General features: G+C 47.5%; 3 protein-coding genes across 3 annotated transcripts; 2 read left to right on the top strand and 1 right to left on the bottom strand.

Moving 5' to 3' along the window:
• The first annotated feature begins 606 nt into the window (after positions 1-606).
• Positions 607-2,318, top strand: LOC136474674 (uncharacterized). The gene is made up of 3 exons (XM_066472238.1): positions 607-952; positions 1,612-1,760; positions 1,971-2,318. The coding sequence occupies exons 1-3, from the start codon at positions 607-609 to the stop codon at positions 2,148-2,150; spliced, it is 675 nt and encodes a 224-aa protein (XP_066328335.1). The 3' UTR covers positions 2,151-2,318.
• A 3,733-nt stretch (positions 2,319-6,051) lies between these two features.
• LOC136470522 (uncharacterized) lies at positions 6,052-6,654 on the bottom strand. Its single transcript, XM_066468343.1, has 2 exons — positions 6,344-6,654; positions 6,052-6,175 (listed from the first exon to the last, which is right to left on the bottom strand). The coding sequence occupies exons 1-2, from the start codon at positions 6,652-6,654 to the stop codon at positions 6,052-6,054; spliced, it is 435 nt and encodes a 144-aa protein (XP_066324440.1).
• Positions 6,655-15,488: 8,834 nt separating this feature from the next.
• LOC136474675 (outer envelope pore protein 16-3, chloroplastic/mitochondrial-like) lies at positions 15,489-18,563 on the top strand. The gene is made up of 3 exons (XM_066472239.1): positions 15,489-15,673; positions 15,856-16,178; positions 18,111-18,563. The coding sequence occupies exons 2-3, from the start codon at positions 15,875-15,877 to the stop codon at positions 18,251-18,253; spliced, it is 447 nt and encodes a 148-aa protein (XP_066328336.1). The 5' UTR covers positions 15,489-15,673; positions 15,856-15,874; the 3' UTR covers positions 18,254-18,563.
• The last annotated feature ends 3,081 nt before the right edge of the window (positions 18,564-21,644 follow it).

The following is a 21,644-nucleotide window of genomic DNA, read 5'->3' on the forward strand; positions in this document are numbered from 1 at the left end:
CGGTGAAGCCGCGAAGGCGAAGGACCGAGCGCGCCGTCTTGGGCTGAGAATTAAGATGGGCCAGCTGTGGTGTGTGCGAGTTTGGTAAAGTAACGGACTCATGGTTGGATGAAAAATAGACAGCATAGATTGGTGACTGCAGAAGACAGTCGATAAGGACAGGATCTGATTTACCCGACTGCAGAGGATCTGATTTACCCGACGACTGCAGAGGATCTGATTTACCCGACCGCACAGGATCTGATTCCCGAGCCGAGACCCGGAGCACCCGACCAGCAGAGCAGCGGACAGATCAGATCGAGAGTTCGAGACAGAGGGGGAGCTGCTGAACTAAGGGCCTGTTTAGTTCTACTCTAAAATACCAAATTTTTCAAGATTTTTTATCGCATCAAATTTTTGAACGCATGTATGAAGCATTAAATATAAATAAAAAATAAAACTAATTACACAGTTTAGACGAAATCCACGAGACGAATTTTCAAGACTAATTAAACTATAATTAAATACTATTTACTAAATAACAACGAAAATACTATCGTAATATTTCGCCAAAAATTTCGACATCCGAACGGTGCCTAACCGAGGTGGACTGGGCGAGCGAGCGAGATGGAGTGGACGACGGTGGAGACGGGGGACGGCGCGAAGCTGAGCGTGCGGCTGTTCAAGCCCCCCGCGTCCGGGGCGGAGCCGGAACCGGGGGAGGACGTGGCGGTGCTGCTGGTGCACCCCTACACCATCCTCGGCGGCGTGCAGGGCCTGCTGCGGGGGATTGCGGAGGGCGTCGCGCGGCGGGGGTACACCGCCGTCACCTTCGACATGCGCGGCGCCGGCCGGTCCACGGGGCGGGCGTCGCTCACGGGCTCCACCGAGGTCGGGGACGTCGTCGCCGTCTGCCGATGGGTCGCAGAGAACATCAAGCCGCGCGGCTTCCTCCTCGTCGGATCCTCAGCTGGTAGGTTCCACTCTTTCGCTTCTCCCTGATGTGGCGAAACCCTGTCGCGATCCGTACCTTTTCTTTTCAGTTCATGGGAGCGTTAATCAGTCAAATTGACCAAACAGCTTCGCTCTTATGAAGCTGTTTTTGGTCAATTTGAATGTGCAAATGACAATTCTCTTGGTACTCATTCGGGCTAGTAAGCAAATAGTAGCTGTTGATGAATTTGCTGCATTCAAATAGGAAGCTCAAACGTTGTCCTCGTGAAATTTCTGCGTTTCAGTCTGTATACTCCAAACTTGAATCTGTAATTAGCAGATAGGCATTAATATTTCATCTAATTTTATTTAGGGACCTAAATTTCTGTCAGATATCCTTAAGGAAAGTAGTGGCAAAAGGTTTCCTGTTAAGTAATCTACACAATATTTCAGCAAATCCTCCTAGAAATGTAAAGTAACCTGGATGTCTGCTTCCTGTATGGCTGTATGTAGTGGTTGCGACTAAGTTGATCCTATCCACTGCAATTGTCAGTGAGCTAGTTGATGGAGATGAACAAGATGGTTGAGTTTGCATTGAAGAATCAAGACGTGGTATTCTGCATACAAGTCTTCTCCTGTCATTTATGAAGCTGTTGTATTGTGTTTAGGCATGTGTCTAACAATAATTCCCTGATGCAGGGGCACCAATTGCCGGATCTGCAGTTGATAAAGTGGACGAGGTGATTGGTTACGTTAGCATCGGGTACCCATTTGGTCTGATGGCCTCAGTCCTATTCGGAAGGCATCATGATGCTATACTCAAGTCTGAAAAACCAAAGCTTTTCATCATGGGTGTAGAGAATGAGAATGTGGCCAACGACCGTAGTATTGCATCTCATTGAGTATATATACAAGTTACAGCCGGGGGTGCGTGGTGCGCATGATCGTGGGCGACGTCAGTCACCACAACGAGAAGCTAAGCTAACTGCAGGACGAGTACAGACTGAATACAAGCCTGAATACAAGCCTGACAGACTGAATAACTGGATGTCTCAACAATGGGGACCAAAGATGGCTTCACCAGTGTGAAACAATTGCAAAACAAGCTCAAATCTGCAGCTGGACGGGTTGATACACACTTGATTGAAGGAGCTGGGCACTTCCAGATGGAGGGTCCTGCTTTTGATGCCCAGATGGTAGAAATTATTGTTAAATTCATTAATTCCTTGCCAAACTAGCATTATGGTCACTGTATGAGAGTTTGCAAAAATTCTAGTGACAAACAAAGCATGGTATTTAAATACTGCCACCATGGTGTGTATTTTCTTATCCTGCAAATGTGTGCTCCTCTGTTGTATTGGAATAGTGTAACTGTGTGTGTTGTATAATGTATTTTGAATTCTTGATCCCCTCCTTCCAACCCCCCACACCCACACACAAAAAAAAAAAAAAACTTAAAACCGATGTAGTGTTGACTTCGAAATTCAGGCTTTATTAAAAATCTCATTTCCATCATGACCAGGTAATCTAGTATCTATTTGTACTATACTATGATTAGCATCAAGTTTCTTCCAGATATTTCATATTTCCCAGGCAAAAATGCTTATCAACTCATGCTCTACCTGTAAGCAGTCACTATACTTACCGATCCAAGCATGTTATGTGTTTCAGGTATGGCATCTGTCACTCTGAAATCTGAAACTTAAATTACTTGAGATCTTTTTATTATAGATTGTACTAATGTCTTTTCATGATTTGTTCCTTTATTGTCAAGCTGGTGAGAAGTGACCTTCATGACCAATGATGACTGAATAACTGAGATGTACATAACCCTGTAAATAAAATCAAAAATATATTATTCTGTATCGTCTTTGGCGGACAGCTATAGACTCAGGTACAATGTTGGTTTTCAAGGATACCTTCTTCAGGTGCGGGAAAATGCATGATGAGCACCTGAATAATATATTTTTTAGAATTTCAGGGCCAAAAAACCCCGGCCATTGCATTATCACAAGGACCAGAGTTAACAGGTTTAAGCATTCGATGATCCTCACCCAACAGATTATTACAATCAACTCCAACTCAACTCACTCCACCCTTTCACCACAAGATAGAACCGATAACACTGAGAGGATTACATATTCCACTCCTTTTCGAAGTTCAGAAAACTGATCCAATTCCCAGCAGTAGCATCCAGACTCTGATCTGAGGCATCCACCAGTATCTTCTCCACCTCCTCTGGAAACTTCTTCTCCTTTCAGTCCAAAGCTGATTTGTATAGAAGTTTATCCCAGTCGTTCTTCACCTGGTTCAACCAGTCAACCTTGGGCAGCTGAAAGCCAGCTTCCTGAAATTTTCCAGCTTCAAACTTAGTTCTGGTCTTTTCTCCATCGGGCACAGCAACGTCCAGCTTGTGATCATAGCTAAGATCGAGCGCAGGAGGGAGAGTACACTCCTCCAGACTACACCCTGAAAATGAGTATCATTTCTTAATTTCCAAAGCCCCCACAGGGCAGCATCACAAATCATACTGTCTACTGCAAATCTTTTATTGCTAATCCACATTAGACCTAAAGATAGAAAGTCAGTCCCTACTCTCCTGCCTATTACTTCAGAAATGTCAGGCCAAAGCTGCTTGGCCACCACACGTTCAAAAAATAGGTGATTCACAGACTCTAGTTCACAGCAAAACAGACAGGTAGGATCTTCTACCTTTTTCCTAATACCTAAGTCGTCTCTGGTTAGCACCTTATTCTTAGATAAAAGCCAGAGAAAAAAATGAACTCTTGGGGGAACTTTAAGATTCCATACTGCAGGAACAAAAACAGATTTCACACCTCTAAAATTAATAACTTTATAGAGAGACTGGGAAGAATAGATCCCTCTAGAATTAAAAGTCCAAATCAAGGCATCTTCTTCTTCTGTGAAAACTATAGTGGAAGCCAACTGAATAATCTCATGCCATCTATGCATCAATCTATCATCTACTACTCTTCTAAAGGTGCACTTCAGATCTATTCCATCCCATAAATCAAAAACAGTCTGAGATTTATCATTGACCAAAACATATATATCCCAAAGAGTGAAATACACTGGCGGCCCTTTAACTTATCGGCCTGTGCCAATCCGGTCCACGAACTTGCAAACGTGGAAAATAGACCCTTGAACTTGTCAAGTTATTCACCGCAGGTCCATTTCCCATCCGACGCGGCCTCCAGACGATGTGGCAGTGCCAGCGTGGCGGACGAAGCCCGTGAGCCGCACGTTTCAACGGGCCTGCCACGCTCGCTTGCCGGCAGTATGCAGTCAGCTCGCTCACCGCCGACGGCCGCCGACCGTTTTCGCCGCCCTCGCGCGTGCTAACGCGCAGCTACTTCGGTGGCGTTCGCAAGCAGGAGCTGGAGTACCTGGAAGCCGTGTCCCCGCCGTTAAAGCGCGAAGCCACCGGCCGTCTCCCTCTTTCTCCTTCCTCTGCTCACCGCCGAGCTCCTCAGTTCGCCGGCCAATTCGTCGCCACCAAACCATCATCGTCTAATTCCTCTTGCTAGTCGAATCGCCTGCTCCTTGCGCACCCATTCGACCCGCTCGCGCCGCCCTCGCTGCCGGAATTGGCCCACGCGCGCTGTTCCCGCAGCGGCGGCTCGCCATAGCCGTCGTGGACAGCTCCACCGTGGCTAGCCTCCTCCAGAACTCCTCTCGCCTCACCGTTGGTTGTTTTAGCTCCTCTTTGATGCCTCCATGCTAATCGGCTCTCCGTTTGTCCTTTTCATCATTAGGTCGCGTCAGAATGCTGGTTGCCGCCGCAGCCATCCGCCATGACCGCAAGCAGAAGCTGTGCCACCGCTGCGTCCTACCGCTCCACCCCTTCGCGACCCAAGAAAAGAACGTCAGCGCCCTCTCCGTCACCTGCAGTACGCGTCGATCCCTTTCTAGGACTTCCTCCGTCGCCTGAGCTGCTCGCCGTCGAGCCGCTTGTCTTCAAGCCGGCAACACCGCGGTCGCACGTGGCCTGGCAGCCACAGACCGTCTACGGCCTTGATTCTTCCTTCCACGGGTGCGTCAGGGCATGGAGATGCCCCAGCACCTCTCCCTCGCTGCCGGCAAGCACCTTTGCCAGCAAGCGCACGCGGTAGCAAGCACACGAGTGCGCGGAGCCAGCGCCCAGCGGGCGAGCGCCGTGCCACGGAGGAGCACACACGGAGCCGGCGGGCGAGCGCGGCGGCACCAGCGAGCGAGCATGGCGGCACCTGCGGGCCAGCGCGGCGGCTCCGGCAAGCACACGCGACAGCAAGCACGTGAGCGCGCGGAGCCAGTGCCCAGCGGGCGAGCGCCGTGCCGCGGAGGAGCGCACACGGTGCCGACGGGCGAGCGTGGCAGCACCGGCGGGCGAGAGCGGTGCCGCGGCCGAGCGCACGCGGTGCCGGCAGGCGAGCACACGCGGTGCCAGCATGGAGGCATCAAAGAGGAGCTAAAACAACCAACGGTGAGGCGAGAGGAGTTCTGGCGGAGGCTGGCCACGGTGGAGCTGTCCACGGCGGTTATGGCGAGCCGCCGCTGCGGGAACAGCACGTGGGCCAATTCCGGCAGCGAGGGCGGCGTGAGCGGGTCGGATGGGTGCGCAAGGAGCAGGCGATTCGACTAGCAAGAGGAATTAGACGATGATGGTTTGGTGGCGACGAATTGGCCGGCGAACTGAGGAGCTCGGCGATGAGCAGAGGAAGGAGAAAGAGGGAGACAGCCGGTGGCTTCGTGCTTTAACGGCGGGGACGCAGCTTCCAGGTACTCCAGCTCCTGCTTGCGAACGCCACCGAAGCAGCTGCGCGTCAGCACGCGCGAGGGTGGCAAAAACGGTCGGCGGCCATCGACGATGAGCAAGCTGACCGCGTACTGTCGGCAAGCGAGCGTGGCAGGCCCGTTGAAACGTGCGGCTCACGTGCTTCGTCCGCCACGCTGGCATTGCCACGTCGTCTGGAGGCCGCGCCAGATGGGAAATGGACCTGCGATGAATAACTTGACATGTTCAGGGGTCTATTTTCCGTGTTTGCAAGTTCGTGGACTGGATTGGCACAGGCCGACAAGTTAAAGGGCCGCCAGTGTATTTCACTCTATCCCAAAACTGGATTGCTAAACTAGATGATCCTAACCAATTATCTTCCCAGAATTTGACTTTTTCCCATTACCTATCTGCCATCTATATCCCATCTTTGCTGCCTTAGCAGCCCATATCATGCCTTTAAAAAAGCTAGAACTACCAACAGTATTGCTACAAAAGATATTAGGCCTATCAGTACCATATTTGTGGTCAATCGTCTGTTTCCAAAGTTTTATTCTCATCTATATTGTACCTCTTCAACCAAGAAGCCAACAAGCAGATATTCAGATCCCTTAAGTTGGGAACACCTAAACCTCCAAACTCCTTAAGCATACTAACTGAGTCCCAGTTAACCAAATGAAACTGGGCTTCTGACTTGCAAGGATGGAACCGAGGACTCCCCTCCGCCTGCCCCCGACGGCCACCCCCGCACCACCGCCGTCGGCGCCGGCGGCCGCCCCGGCCCCGGCGCCCGCCTCCCCTTCCCCTCCCATCCCCTCCCCTCGGCCCCCTCCCCTCCCCTGCCTAGCCATGCGCGGGGGATGACACGTGCAAGGCCGCCACGCGGCCGCCGCGCCATTCCCGCCGCCGGCGAAGCCGAATCCGGCACCCACGGCCCCCACGCCCAGATCCGGTGGCCAAGGCCCCATCCCCGCCTATGGGTGCCTCTCCACCTCCACGGGCTACTCCCTAGCGCTGTGGCCCGCTGCCGCCGCCGGCTTCATCTCGTGCATCCCATGAATTTGGGCATCAGCGGGTCCTGAGCCCTCCAGTGGATCCGGTGCCCTGCTCCACCTCCAGCGACCATGGCTCACCCCTCTCTCCCGACGCCGCACCGTTCTACCCCAGTGGTGCCTCGGAGGGCCGCTCCAAGTTCCGCCGGTGGGCAGACGATGGCTTCCACGATGACTACGACGACGAGCCCACACCGATGGCCTCACCAACTCCCTACCTCGACGCGGTCCGCAGGCCGTCGCCGTGGGGACCTTCTCCGGTTAGGGAGCTGGTGCCGTCCCAGGCTCCCACTCCAGGGGCAGTCCTAGCGGTGGTTGCATGCTCGCTAGGCGCTCCTTGCGGTCTCATCACAGGAGGCAACAGCGAGATCCTCGCGGTGCTCCTTCCCATGGGGAGAGGACTGTGGGTGGCTCTGGCATGGCCCGGCGTGTGCCGGCTCACCTGAGTCTCGGAAAGCGAGTCCCTAAAACCCACCGGCGCCGCTTCTCCGCACCCGATGCGGATCTTGGGTGCCGCAAGCACAGGCACATGCGCAAGGGAAGGCATCACCAGCCCAGTCGATTCGGCGCGAACGAGGCTTCCGTGCATGGGAGTCGTCGACCAAGGCGCGTGAGGCCGAACGCCGGCCCTGGGACTCATCGCTCCATTCCCGCGATGGAGACCCCGGCCGTGGAGCGGATTTTGGTGCACCAGCGGCTGGGTCCTCGCCGCAGGTCCACCGCACCTGACGCCGATGTGCCAACACGTCAGGCCCAGCGCCCGGCACACCCCATCGTCTCCTCGTCGCACCCACCACGCAGGGCATCTCCGGCGAATGCGGTGGGGTTACTGCACAGTCGGCTTGGCCCCTACCGAAGGGCCTCCTCGCCGGATCATGATGGGTGGCAAGAGGTGCTGGGCGTCTCAGCCTCGCAGTACCATCGTCAGGTTTAGTAGGTCGTTGCCGACGACCTCCGGGGCTGGTGTCATCAAAGTCGCCGCCTCCAGGACACGCTACGTGACAGGTGCCTCAACTGCCTGTCATACACCCATAGGGTTGCCACCTGCCGTCTGCCGCCAAGATGCCTGCATTGCCATGAGTTACGGCACCTGGCCAGGGACTGCAAGCGGCCTTGTGCTCTGACAGTGGACGGTGGTGGCCAGCGGCGGAGGCCTCCTACAGCTGCTGGTATACGCGGCCGGCCATGACCGCTTGCCTGGGACCTTACCTCGGTCACTCGGCCACCCACCAACGGTGGTCCGGTGGAGGCGGGTACAGCCGCGCCTGCGTTGTTTGCTCTAGCGTCTGTCGGCCGAAGGCGGCGACGGCGACGGCGAACGAGGTGGCAGCGGAAGAGACGCCGGACATAGCCGGTGCTACACAACACCGACATCCACGGCGACGTTGTAGCCGACCGCGGCAAGGCCACCGCCAGCGCTGCGGCGCCGAAAACCACCGCACCAGCCGGCTGTGCTACCAGGGAGGGTCACTGTGACCCCAGCAGCAGCTCCGTTGCTCGGCCGGTGGACCACGGTGCTTCAGGTCGCACTGGTGCGACCGTGCCGGACAGCGACGTTACTGCCAGCGGCGGCCAGCGACACCAACGACGAAGGCGTCTAGGGAGGTTGGCATGGACCGCTCCGACGGCGCCGGGCGAAGCTCCTACCGCTGCTGCTACCTGCTTTCCTGAGCCGGACCCGCTGATCTTAGAGCCCTACGCGGGCGCGGGGCCTCCCGTGTGGGTTGACCCGATGCTGGAGGAGCTCACCGCCTCGCTCGTTGCGACCCAACTAGCGGGACCAACAACACCTTGCTGCCCCACTACTACGATGGGCGCCTCCCTAACGACGGTTTCGCCACCGTTGTCGCCTGAGCTGGAGATGCCGCAAGTCACGCCACCAAGGATGCGTTGCGGATCAGGCAGCCGTTTCTACGCCAACGCGGGTTGGCCATCTTGGCGCCGACAACGCGGCGCCGCCCGTATCGAGGGCCCAGTCCCTATTGGCACAATTGGAGGCGCAGGTATGCATCCCGCTCGACACCCCGTTGCTTAGCACGTCGAGGCTGAGAAAGTCCAAGACACCTTCAAGGGTGGTGCGTCGGAGTGGGAGGCTGGCAGCTAAGACCAAGGCCTCCAACCCGACTCTCCAAGCACAAAATGTGCTCAAGCAAAAGCTGGGGATCGCGGATAGGCCGCAGGGTCTAGACCCTGTGGCTTTGGACAGTCTCAAGGCCCTCTTCGCTGAGCTGTTGTCGCCCTCCAAAATAGAGGCCCTTCAGGCGCTCTTCGCTCCAGGCTTCAATCCGGTGGCCATGAAGCTGAACCTCACTGGCTTCGAGGACGACGCTCTTTATCCGTTTAGCCACTGAGCTCAGGGTCTCCAAGGGGCTTGATCCTTCACTTGGTCGCTAAGTCCTGCAAATCACAACTGTGTGATCTCTGTCAGTCTTTGGTTCGGTAATCAAATATTACCGTTCCAGCTTTAATTTGTAAAACTCTACTTCTGCTTAATGAAAACCGTGACTATGGCACGTTCGAGAAAAAAAAAGAAACTGAGCTTCTGGTTGATCATTCCAAAGGCAGTTAGCCATGTGAGTATGAATAATCCTAATTGCCTATTTTGGAAATTTGATGAAAGATAGCAGGTAAACTGGAATACTAGCTAAGCAAGCCTTGATGAGAACTAACCTAGCAGCATAAGATAAAAGTTTTCCCCTCCAACCTGCTATTTTCCTAAGCAATTTATCTACCAGAGGTTGAATGTCCTCCCTTCTCAAAATATCATAATGTAAGGGAATGCCTAAGTACTTAATAGGAAAATTGTCTAAGGGACAGGAGAAAACATGAGAGAGTTCATGAGCACCTGAATAATATCGGGAAGCTTTCAAGGTTACTGTCATCCTGCTGTTGTTGAGCATGTCATCCTTCCATCATAAGTACACGATTCAAATCTAAAGGGGTGTCTACTGAATTTAAATTGAGCAGAGGCTGTCAAACAGAATCTGGTTTGCTGAAATCTGGCTTTCATAATTGGCCCTTCTGTAAATACGTCCGTGCCTAGATCATTTTCCCCCTCTGTCTGTCGGCAGATGGCACGCTGACGAAAAATGCAGTGCAGTGCCTTCAAGGGTGTGGTCCAAATCTGTTTCACTTTATTTGCAAAATCTGTTGCCCAGGCTGAGCGTAATCTGCATCCATCTGATGAAACGCACATGCAGACACAAAGAAAGTGATGAGACACGCAGGCTTTTCCTCGTTCATCCATCCTGAATCCTTGATGCAGCGGTAGTCGTCCAGCTGTAGAACTTGTCCAACTGGAGAGGCTTTTCTTTGGGAAGCATCTGGAAATAAGATTCTCTGAAAGAACAGGGCAGAAAGCACTGTTGAATTTCGTATAAGTACTGTGAATTATTGCAGGATGTACAGACGTTCATAAAAATTTGGTTGGGTCAACCTACAGCTGTCCAAAGTCCAAACAAGCATGGGCAAAACAACAAAAACAGATTACAAACAAGCTTTGAGAAACGGGAACATACTCCGTAGCTCAGTAAGGACCTGACATCAAGGGCAGCGAGTACATTTTCTGCGACACTTTAAACAGCCTGTCGATATATACAGTGTGTGATACAGTATATTCATTCAGGAATACGACAGTGCCATTGCAGTTGCAGGCGTACGGGACTACAGGCACAGACCTCGTCCCGGTTGGGACATTTGATTTGGATACCCTACATTACTGTAAAAATCCGCGGAGTTGGCAGCTGTGAAAGGTAGAAGACGAAATTGTTCAGACAAAGAAAGATAGAAGATGAATTCAGATTCAAAGTAAAGGGCAGAAAAATAATCATAGTGTCAGGATTCACTCCAATTTAATACGGCCACTTGCCGCAAATTGCTGAAGTCGGCTTTGCTTTGTCTAATCCCTATAACCTGTTGATACTGTTAAAGTCAGTTACAGCTAGCAATGCTGTGATTGTAACAGTTCATATTACAGGTATAGTTGAAACAATAAACACCGAAAAGCATCCAGTGGTAATTTTGGAAAGACAAAAGCTTAACACTATTCAGCTGTTGAAAAGAATAATAATGCCTAAACAAAATTACTGCTTGGTAGCAAAATTACCACACACAAAAAAAAATGGCTCACCCAAACCAGGTGTCATACACTCATACAGGAGCATTGTTCACTCCTCCACCTGGAGCTGGAACCAGCGCATCGGAGAACTGTGGCTGGCATCTTCTCTTGGAACAAAGCCGTGGCCTAGGTTGTCAGGTTGTCAGGTATTAAGGCAACTAACCTCGTAGGAGTATTGGTAAAAATAACTTCCACCAACATGGAACAAAAATCCCATTATGGTAAAAGTTAACCGCGTCCCTAGGATCCATCTTGCCCACCCATTTCTTTAATTAATCAAACAGTCGAAGCACTCTCCCCCTCCCCCATTTTTCAACGGTTGGTAGACTGTAAATAAATAAAAGCATAAACAAATAGCTAATGGCCCCTCAACAAGCTAGATATTTAAAAAATCCTGGAGCAGAACCAAACCTCTCTCCTCCCTAACCCCAGCCGGTGTGCTGCTGCGGCTGCCCCAGCAGCTATTGGAGCTCAACCATCCAGAACTCCAGGGCGCTAGCGGTTCGTTGATAGAAACCCTCCTACTTCCCTTCCTGCACACCACATCTCAATCTTTGCCGCGACTTCCCGATCTGCGGTACTTCCGGCATCGCGAGCCGAAGTTTGCCACCGATCCATTAGGTCCTTTGCATTCCTTTTCCTCCAGCGCCGGCAAAGTTTCCATCTTTTCGCCAACAGACTTGAGAAATGGGGTGCATGACGCTCCTTGGAGTAGACGCAAGCTTTATGGAAGGTCAGATTCTTGTTTTTCATCAATCCATTAATGTATGGAGCGGATCGGCTGTTGAATCGGCCCCTGTTTCTGTTTCTTTTTCGTTCATATATAAGTTAAAAATCTCTCTTTTTACTTTATCTAGTTATTAGATGCGTATTGCTTCCTATTTGTGTAACTTCCAATTGGGTATATGCATGTTGTTTGATTTGAATTCGTCGATTCTCGATAGACATCCTTGTTTCTGTTTCTTATTCTTAGTTTCGTTCATATATATATTTTTTTTAAAAAAAATCTCTCCTTTTCGTTTTACTTTATTTGATTAGATGCGTATTTCTTTCTATTTTATATAGCTTTCATTTGGGTATATGTGTGCCTTTTGATTTGAATGAATCGATTTTCGATTAACATGGATCTCAATAGACCTCGTAGTCCATTCTCTCTCTTTTCTTTTCTTTTGAAGGATAAAGAAGTTCATTGTTACATACACACTCCGATCTCCATTACGATTTTTGGTCCTTAACTACCCAGATTTCTGAGCATGCCCTTGATTCTGTTTATGCAGATTTCTAGTATATCTTTTTTTACTAGACTTTCAAAGGACCAGTTGTCTTGACGAAGTACTTCATTTCCAACAAGCAATCAGATAAAACAAAAGGAGCAGCTTCAACAGAGCCTGCAGCTCCAGTGATTGGACTGACCAATATTTGCACTGCTGAAATTGAATCCATGGGTAGAGGAAGAGGGAGAGGGAAGAAGCTAACCACTGTCAGGAGCCATGAAGACAAAGGTAGCAGTGGTGAAGAAGTTGTGCCTGCAAAAAAGAGGAGGGGAAGGCCCCAAAAGCGCTTCGCCAATAAGATCGATCAAGCAGATGTCGAAAATTTTGTAGAAAAGGTCGATGGCGACCAAGAAGAAGTTGATGATGCCAAGCTGAAGAACAGTGCTGCAGCCGGTGGTAACAAGAGAGGCAGGCCGTTGAAAGAGGGCTCTAATATTGTCATAGAAGATAGTAACTCTATTGTTCGATCAAGCAGTGATGAATCAACAAGGACCAATGGATTCAGGCAGATTGGGAGCCGGCGGAAAAACAAGCCCCGGCGAGCAGCAGAGGCAGGACTAGAATGCAAGTGAATCATCCCTGTGGTTTTCAGTACAAGGTAGCATCCAATTTTTTTTGCTATATTGTCATGTCTAGTAGCTCCCAGAGTCCCAGTGCTGAAAAACAAAACTCATGTCTAGTAGCTCCCAGTGCTGAAAAACAAAATGTAAACTAGCATGTTCAGATTGCATGCCTCAGTTTTTTTCCTTGACCCGAAGTGTATGAACTAATGGTACACCTACTTGTTCAGCTGCTCTAGGCCTGATTCTATTTGAGCTGCTTGTAGCAGAGATTTTACCTTTCAGTTTACAAAAACCGGTGATACCAGAAGGTGTTCCTGCAATTTTGATTAGTCTGGTCTTCTCATTTGCTCTTACTGCAATTATTTGTAGTTTATTAAGTTCTGGAAATGAAAAAGAACACAAGTGCTGTCTTGAGGATCTGTTATCTGCTGTTCTTAGTTTGCTGAACTAATATCTATTGTATATAGTTTGCTAGATAAATCTGGTTATTTGATCAGGGAATAGCTTGTTTGTATAAGGATTTACATTTACGATATCTGAGTACATTTAGGTCAACTTGGATTATACTCAGGTTTGATCATTTCTATCCATGTATGCGACAAATAACCTTTAGCCCCGTTTGGATGCTTCGAATTAAATTTATTAATCATAATTTAGACATATATTAATTAAACTAATATGGCTGTATATAGATTATATTTATATATTATTGTTGGCTATACGAGAAAGGTACTTATGTGTTGCATCGAGTTGAAGAGCGTGTTATAAGTTGCAGAGTAGAAACATAGAATGATGCTCTATAGAATCAATTTTTATCTTCCACTCTATGAATTTGAGATAGATTTATATGTGAACTTTGAAAAGTGGTGGAATGTTAAATTTTAAGCCAAATAGCCTAATTTATTAAGTAGATTTTAATTTATTCAGATGAAAGGATCTAAATGGCCCCTTATAGATTTGCAGTACATGAATGAAATGTCAGTTCATTTTGATGACTTATTTCAGGCTTCGTAAGACGGGAAGGCATCAATATTTAATGGAATTTGATCTTTCGTTTTTTTAGGAAACTAAATTTTATCTTTCGTTATTTGAATTAAAACACAAGAACAAAATATATCGTGATCCTAACACCCGGAGTGGAATGGAATGGAATGGCACTGCCACAGGACTCGATGCCTATCGGTTTAGGTATCACCTTACTATCACAAGTTCACAGCATCCACCATCTCCCCTGTTCGAACCCGACACGGGACAAGGTCGGCAGAGAGCTTTTTTGGCAAAAAAGCTGCGGCACTTTGCGACCGGCGACCCACACCCACCCCTGGTGGTGGCCTGCCGTTGCGGCCCGCGCTGCTGGCACATGGGATCTCGCCCGACGGACGCGCTCGGTCACGCTCGAGAGGAGCTCCCAGCGTGTGTTAGCAGTAGAGGGGAAGAATGGTAGCAGGGAGGAGAAACAAGATGAACAACACGAACCTGGCCGGGTAGGTTTCGTAGTTCACGAACCACCCTGTAGGGTTATTCTAAATGTTAAACACTAAACAAGTCGGTCACTTGTCGTTTAGCTATTATTTAGATTACATGACCATTTAAACAGGCAAAACAACCATTTAAACGGGGTAAACGGTCGATTAAATGAAAATAGTGTACTAAATGATGTGTAAATAGGTTAACAGTGCCGCCACGCCATCAACCAATCATCCTTGACAATCGACCCAAGTTTTAGGGTCTCAGTTCTCAAATAGTTAGATCTTTACTGCATCTTTGTTGGAACACCATGCAGTTTCTACATGAACGGAGGTACGAATCTAAGGGCACTCTCAACCAAGAAACTACATAATTTCTATATTCATTAATTAAGGTGCCACCTAAACAAAAAAAAGTGACGTGACACTGCAATTAAAGAAGAGATATGAGGAAATAGTTCTTTTTAGATAAAAAACCATGTCTGTATGAGAACCAAAACATGAAGATATGTGATAGGGACATGATGCAAAGAGAAGACATGTGATTGGATAAAAACTATAATATAGAAATTATCCATTAGGAACGTAGTTTATATGTAAATAAATTAATAAACATAGAAACTACATGTGTTTTTAGCAGTGGGACTGCCCTAACGAGTAACAAAGTACTGTCTCGTCCAGAAACACAGTTAATTTGAGATAAGAGTCTGTACTTTGTGTTCCACTTGGACCGAGAGCATCTCCAAGAGTTTTCAAAACTCACTCCCAATCTTGATTTTTTTTACAAGATTAAAAAAACACTCTCCAACAACTCTCTATCTCAACTCCTAAACTTTTTGCACTTGGAAAAACTGATCCATTTGCGCATGCATCAATCCGCCAATCCGATGGTGGAATTGCATGGGAAAGAATAAAAGTATGGATAGGGTCTCCAATGCAAAAGTACGAGAGAGAAAAAAACTATAAAAATAGTTGGGGGGATTTAGGAAAAATCCAGGATTATTAATGCAAAGTTACCCTCTATCTTTTAGGAGCTAGATAATATGCTCCTAACTTTTTTAGCCACTTGGGAAACTCTTTGATTTACCAACTGATTTTTTTTAGAAACTATTGAAGATGCTCTGAGTTAATTGCGCAGCTTAGTAAATTGATAATTAATTGATTAGTTGAATTCGGATGTACTGTTTTTTTAGGAAGTTGGATGTACTAGTCTGTTACGGACTCGCTGCTATGCATCTGATCCGAATTTCTTAACGTGGTCCCTTTGTGAGGCCCATGCAGACAGACCAGCCTTTTCCGCAGCAGCGAAGCAGCCCACGCGCCAACCAGGCCCGGAACCCCGCACCAACGCCGCGGCGGCCGGGCTCCCCACTCCTACGGCGCTGCCGACGACGCGATTGGCGATTCCATTTCGACCCCGAGACTTCCATCCGTCCGCCCCTGAACCCTCAACCTTCTCCGCCCCCGCCTCGGCACTCGGCGGCCGCCGGTACGCACCGCGCAGTCTCGAGACAGGTAACCCACTCCCCTCTCCGCTCAACTCCTCTTCCAACGCGGCGGACAGCCTCACCCCCACACCCACCTAGACCAAGCGCACGCTGCCACTAGATCCCGATCTCTCCTGCCAAGTGCCGAGGGTTGGGGCTCGCTGGATCCCGAGTCACGTGCGGCTTTGATTCGCTGCACCTGTCGTGCAGGAACCGGAGGAGCGAAGCGATGGAGGAGGACTCGCCGCTGACGAAGACGGTGAAGGGCGCGGTGACGGGGCTCGCCACGGGGACCATCTGGGGCACCGTCGTCGCCACCTGGTACGACGTGCCCCGTGTGGAGCGCCACGTCGCGCTCCCAGGCCTCATCCGGACGCTCAAGATGTGCGGCACCTATGGGGCTACCTTCGCCACCATCGGAGGCCTCTACATCGGCGTCGAGCAGCTCGTGCAGAGCCAGCGCAAGAAGCGCGACTTCGTCAACGGGGCCGTCGGCGCGTTCGTCGCCGGAGCCTCCGTCTGCGGCTACAGAGGTTAGAAACTTGCAGTTTTTAACAAATGCGCCTGGGAAGACTTGGCTTTAGTTTCTGGTCACTTCTGATGCCTTAAATTTCTTACTTATTGTTGATACTGGCATGCAGACATGTAGAGGTTAACTGGGAATTGTGATTGTTACTTACTGCCATATATTTCACATAATGTGATGGTAAAGTCAGCTAGGTTACGGGTGATTGTTGGGTCTAATTAGTGAAGCTTAAGCTCAAATAAGAAAGAAGGAATAGTACTGGGATTTTGGGATCAAATCGATGCATGGTTTAGTTCTATCTTTTTCTGAGTCACTGGAAATGTTGTTTATTCATGTCACTGAATAGGCATAACTCTTGTAGCAATTAAAAAAAACTCCTGTACCATTATACATTGCTTTGGCAATAGTCCCATGAACATAACATCCATAGGTAACAATTGAGGTTAGCTGGCACATTGTGTCTGTGTAGATCGGTGCGCTATATATATGACTGCACGGTGTTAATGGTTACTTACAATCTTATGCACTTCCAGAGCATCCGATTTTCTTTTGTAAGTTGCAAAGACAAATATGTGATTTGACAATGATTACCTTGATTGAATAATACCGTTTGGGTGTCTGGAGCATTTGGATTGGTTCATCCTAAATTTGGATGATGGCATAGTTTGTGCTCCTATATCTATTGACTTCTGGTGACTACACAGTAAGAGTTATTGTGTGGACAGATACGGGTCAAACAGTTGTTTCACTGTTTCATATAATATTTGCTCTATTGTCACAATTTGTGTTCTCTAGTTTAGAAATGATCACACTGAACATTATTCCAGAAGTACTGTCATTTGGGCTAAACAAGTTTCTTCTTCGAGCAATGCAACCTATGGTTCAGACTATTTATAACATCCCATTAAATTTGTAGAACATCTTGGTATTATGAGATAGGAGTATTACCCCACATATCTATCATACAATAAAAATATAGCATGCTCATTTACTTAGAAACTGATTTTGTTTGACATTTATTCACTCCAATTTGTTCTCACTGGAAACTCTAGTAATACGAGTTACAATTACAACTTCCTTAAATGCCTCTATTGGTGGAGATATGATCTTAGTGTATAAAGCACTGTGCGTGGTGATAAATTAGTGTAACACCATAGTGTTGCTTGTAACATCAGTTAGGTTTAGTTAGAAATAAGGGCTAATAAGCAATGGTGTGGGTGAGCATCTGCGCAGCATTTTCATGCATCAAATAAGCAATTTAGCTTTGAACATACTCCCTCTGGTCATTAAAACATGGTGTTTAGGACAAGATGTTGGTCAAATCTTAAAACTACAAACATAAGTAACTTCCAAATTATTTAGTTTGGAAACAAGTAAGATATATGTTTAGATTTATATCAGAAAATATTTGCAAAATCTCATAAATTTTGATGGATTTTAAGAATACATTCTAGAAGATATTAATGGTCAAAGATATTCATCAAAGATCATACAGAGTCAAATGTGTAAAGTATTTTTGACCGGAGGGAGTATATGTTTCAGTGACAGTATTGTCATGCTTATACTTTGATTAGCTCCCTGTTTGTTTTATTGACTCCAATTGAGCAAACTATTACTAATACACATTTCTATTTCTTCAGAAATTAGTAATGCAGTTGCGTTGTCCCATGGATTAGTGTAACTCTGATCAACTGGATGACTGGTCCTTAAATACAAGTTTGCATTCCAATGGTTGATGGATAGTTTAGATAAATCTAGTGCAACTTATATAACTGGTTAATAATAATAATTTTCATGTGAACTTTGTTGTTCATTAAGATGGAATGCAAGAAACCGTCAGTTGTGAACAGCTTTGAGTCTGTACTGATGTATGTGCTTGTATCTAGTATATTGGCTATCAACTCCGATTTCTGCCTTAATCTGGATGCCACTTTGGCAGGAAAGAGTATTCAGTCAGCCCTCATCGGAGGCTCCTGCCTGGCCTTCACATCTGCTGTGCTGGACATTGGCGGCAATACAACCAGAGTGGACAACGGCAAAGAGTACTATGCCTACACAACTGAGAAGAAGCCTGCAAATTGATTTTAAGCCTGTGTTTGTAGCAAACAATCTTGCAAGCCATCAACTCAGTGAATTTGAAGCTGATGTGCAGTTTTATGTCAGTTTTGCTGATGCAGTTAGTTCCGAAGCAAATCCATGGCAACTTGTTTATCGCTGATGCTTGAGAGGGACGGGAATGACACTCAGAATAAATCTTTGATTTGCTTTCTTGTGATCGTCGATCACAATAAACACAGTGGCACGATATACTGTGTAATTGTCTATTTTCCCCTGGTAGAACATGAAATGCTGAAGTTCCTTTTTTGTGATATATAAAGCATAACATTTAGCATCTTATGGCAATTCATTTATCAATATACGTAGTTTGTGAAAACATCAAACAATGTGCTATATAAAAATGATATAGAGAGCGAGGGGAACTCTATAGATCAGAACATTTGAACCTGGTGAATCAGTTTAAGCGAAGTAGGCGCCTTATGGCTACAATCGCTCACGGAAAGCCTCCTTCAAGTCTACTGCATTTATTTTGTTATTTTGTTCTGTTCTGAGCTAAATTTGTCTAACTTTGTTTAACTTATAGAAAGATATATTAACTTCTGTTAAAATATAGCCTTTATTTTGTTTTTTTCTAAGTCGAAATTTTTTATTAAAATATAGCCTTCAATTAAAAACTATATTGACTTATCTTAAGAATATATTTCATGATGTTTCTAATGAGTTTTATTTGATATCGTATGTTTGTACAATTTTCTGATAAATATGGTCAAAACTAAAAAAAGTTAGTTAGAATAAAACTAAAATAACTTACAATTTGAAACGGATTAAGTTAGACAAATTATAATTTCATTCTGTCTTTTCTAGCTACGTTCTTTCTCTAAAGCCAAAATAATTTATAATTTAGGATGAAGGGACTAAGTTACTAACCTCTCTGATCACACGCATATCAACCTTCAAAATGAAAATTGTCTTCATTCAAAATTGCCCACGTAGTCCACATATGAATTTTTTTTGAGTAATACTGTTAAAACCAAGGTTGGTTTTAAACAGCGGTCTAAGATATTTAGCTGCAGCTAGTGGCCACCTCCAATAGAAAGCGCCACAGCGGCCACCTCCAATAAAAAGCTAAGCTATAGTGAAATGTAGCATAAACTTTTTCATTTAACGATTTTATAAAAAAAACATGGATATTTTTAATTAATTGTGCATCGAAACATGTAATTTATAAGAAAGTTCTATAAACACCAGTGCTGTAAATAGCGGGCCAAGACATTTAGCAAAGCCTAAGAAAATATCTAAGCAAGCTATAGTGGCCGCTATAGCGACACTAAGACATTTACTGTGCGTTCGGCTGAACCAAAAAAATCGCTGTAGCGGCTGAATTTTACTGTAGCGGCTGATATTTTGTGAGAGAAAAATACTGTTCCGGCTGAAAAAAGAAGTGGATCAAGCCAGGTTTGAGGTCAGCCGAACGCAGCCTTAGAGTTTTCTAAAAAAAACATGCATATTACCGCTTTGACATTTAGGCCCCGTTCGCTTGTCTTAAATTTGGCTTGTTCGGCTTGTTTTTTCAGCCGGAACAGTATTTTTCTCTCACAACAATTCAGCCGGAACAGTATTTTTCAGCCAGTTTCAGCCAAAGTTCAGACCAGCGAACGGGGCCTTACTGACTTGCATCTGTCTCTGTTGTCAGCTATCACATTCCCCCTTCGTGCCAATACCGCAACCGTTTGGCAATGCACAGCCTGTTCGCTTGCTCGTAAACGATCGTAAATTTTCAGCTGGGAACAATGTTTTTCTCTCACACCAAACCAGCCAGCAGTAAATAATCCACGATACGATACGGCCTCCCGAACAGGCTGGTAGTTGGTGCACATAGGCAAAGGGGACGACCGGCCGCGACTTCTGCAGTCACCGCACGCAGCTATGACACGTAGCTGCCTCTTGAAATCACTCTCATCCTCTCATAAGCTGTGTTCGGCTGGAAAAGAAGCCGACTTGTTCGGTTTATTTTTTCAGCCGGAGCAGTATTTTTCTCTCACAACATTCTAACATAAACAATGTTTTCTAGCATGAACAGTAAATAATCCATACCGGCCGAACACTTCCTAGGCATCGTTCCGGCCATTGTTGCCTCGATACACATCAGCACCATGTCGCCGCAAAATTTTGTGAGCATGCTAATACACCATGTATAGATAGGCTAAACATGGGTAAATAAAAATTTTGCTAGGTCTTATTTGTTTATAGGTCGTCCAACTACACATTTAGCGCTGCTAAATTAAGTTACCGCCAAAGCGTGTAGCACCGATAATTGTCCAAAATAGCGCTCGTATCGGTAATATATGGCCACGTTCGCTTATCTTATAATCCGTACTTTTCAGCTTCTTTTTTCAGTCGGAACAGTATTTTTCTCACAACAAATCAGTTGGAAGCGAACGGAGCCATATGTAGTATCTTAATGACGCCCTATCCAAAAAGCTAAGTAGTGAAACAGTATTTTTCTCTCACAACAAATTGGGCTAAGTAGTGGCATGGTCTTAGGGTTTGTTTTAGTAGCTTGATATACCATCTCGAGCATAAAATAGTTGGTTTAGCAATTGAAGCATTGAGGTGGGTTTTTTGGGATGCTTTAAAAAGCCTACAAGACACGTTATTGATCGGTGCCAGCGTCTGGCCGTGGTCACTGGGTTTGGTTCGGCTTGGGCGCTACACTGGCCTGCCCCTGTCGCGCACGTGCGCACAGCCACGCGGGTCCGCACCACCATTGCCGCACCCTAGCACACGCTCACGCATGCACGCGCACCGCGCCAGCGAGCCTGGCTGCTCTGCCGCCGTCGTGTCCTCCTGGCTGCTCTGCCTGCCATCACGTCCGCCTAAGCCACGATGCTCGCCGTCGTGTCGAGCTGCGTACCCGGTTGCACTGCGCTTTGACCGTCGCTGCCGCGCGGTCACTGCTGCCGTTGACCCTTCGCGGTTGTACGCGCGTGGCCTACCCGCCTGTCTTGCCATCACGTCCGCGCGCTGTGCTACTGACTCCCTGAATAGACGTCGTCCTCTATGGCACGCTGTGCCGAGCCACTGTCGTCTTGCGAGTCGTGGCGCTGCGGTCACACATCGTTGTGCCGGACTCGTACGCACACGTGGAGCCATCGCTGTTGCGCTGCTGTCCTCTCTCAATTAGAAAATGCGCCACGCCAAGCTTCCCGTCCCATCATCTTGAATCGCGCCGGCCGAGCCGCGCCAAGGCAAACCCACAGAGCTGACCCATCTCCGTAATTGTGCACTTCTGGAGGCCGAGTTGGAGTGCAGCTTCGCGCCAAGCTTGCCACTATTGCAGCCATACGGTGTCAGGGCTTCAATTGGAGTCTCCTCCCCCCGCCGTTGGCCCCTTAAGTCCGAATGTCATCATCCA

Source organism: Miscanthus floridulus, chromosome 8 (assembly GCF_019320115.1).
Source record: "Miscanthus floridulus cultivar M001 chromosome 8, ASM1932011v1, whole genome shotgun sequence".
NCBI lineage: Eukaryota > Viridiplantae > Streptophyta > Magnoliopsida > Poales > Poaceae > Miscanthus > Miscanthus floridulus.

Excerpts from the sequence above, each read along its gene's own strand:
- LOC136474675 (XM_066472239.1), top strand. The coding sequence starts at position 15,875 with ATGGAGGAGGACTCGCCGCTGACGAAGACGGTGAAGGGCGCGGTGACG. Across the intron at positions 16,179-18,110 it reads CTCCGTCTGCGGCTACAGAG|GAAAGAGTATTCAGTCAGCC; the intron begins GTTAGAAACTTG and ends CCACTTTGGCAG.
- LOC136470522 (XM_066468343.1), bottom strand. The coding sequence starts at position 6,654 with ATGGGGCCTTGGCCACCGGATCTGGGCGTGGGGGCCGTGGGTGCCGGA. Across the intron at positions 6,176-6,343 it reads ATTTGGTTAACTGGGACTCA|CAATACTGTTGGTAGTTCTA; the intron begins GTTAGTATGCTT and ends TATCTTTTGTAG.
- LOC136474674 (XM_066472238.1), top strand. The coding sequence starts at position 607 with ATGGAGTGGACGACGGTGGAGACGGGGGACGGCGCGAAGCTGAGCGTG. Across the intron at positions 953-1,611 it reads CCTCGTCGGATCCTCAGCTG|GGGCACCAATTGCCGGATCT; the intron begins GTAGGTTCCACT and ends TCCCTGATGCAG. Across the intron at positions 1,761-1,970 it reads AAAAACCAAAGCTTTTCATC|ATGGGGACCAAAGATGGCTT; the intron begins ATGGGTGTAGAG and ends GATGTCTCAACA.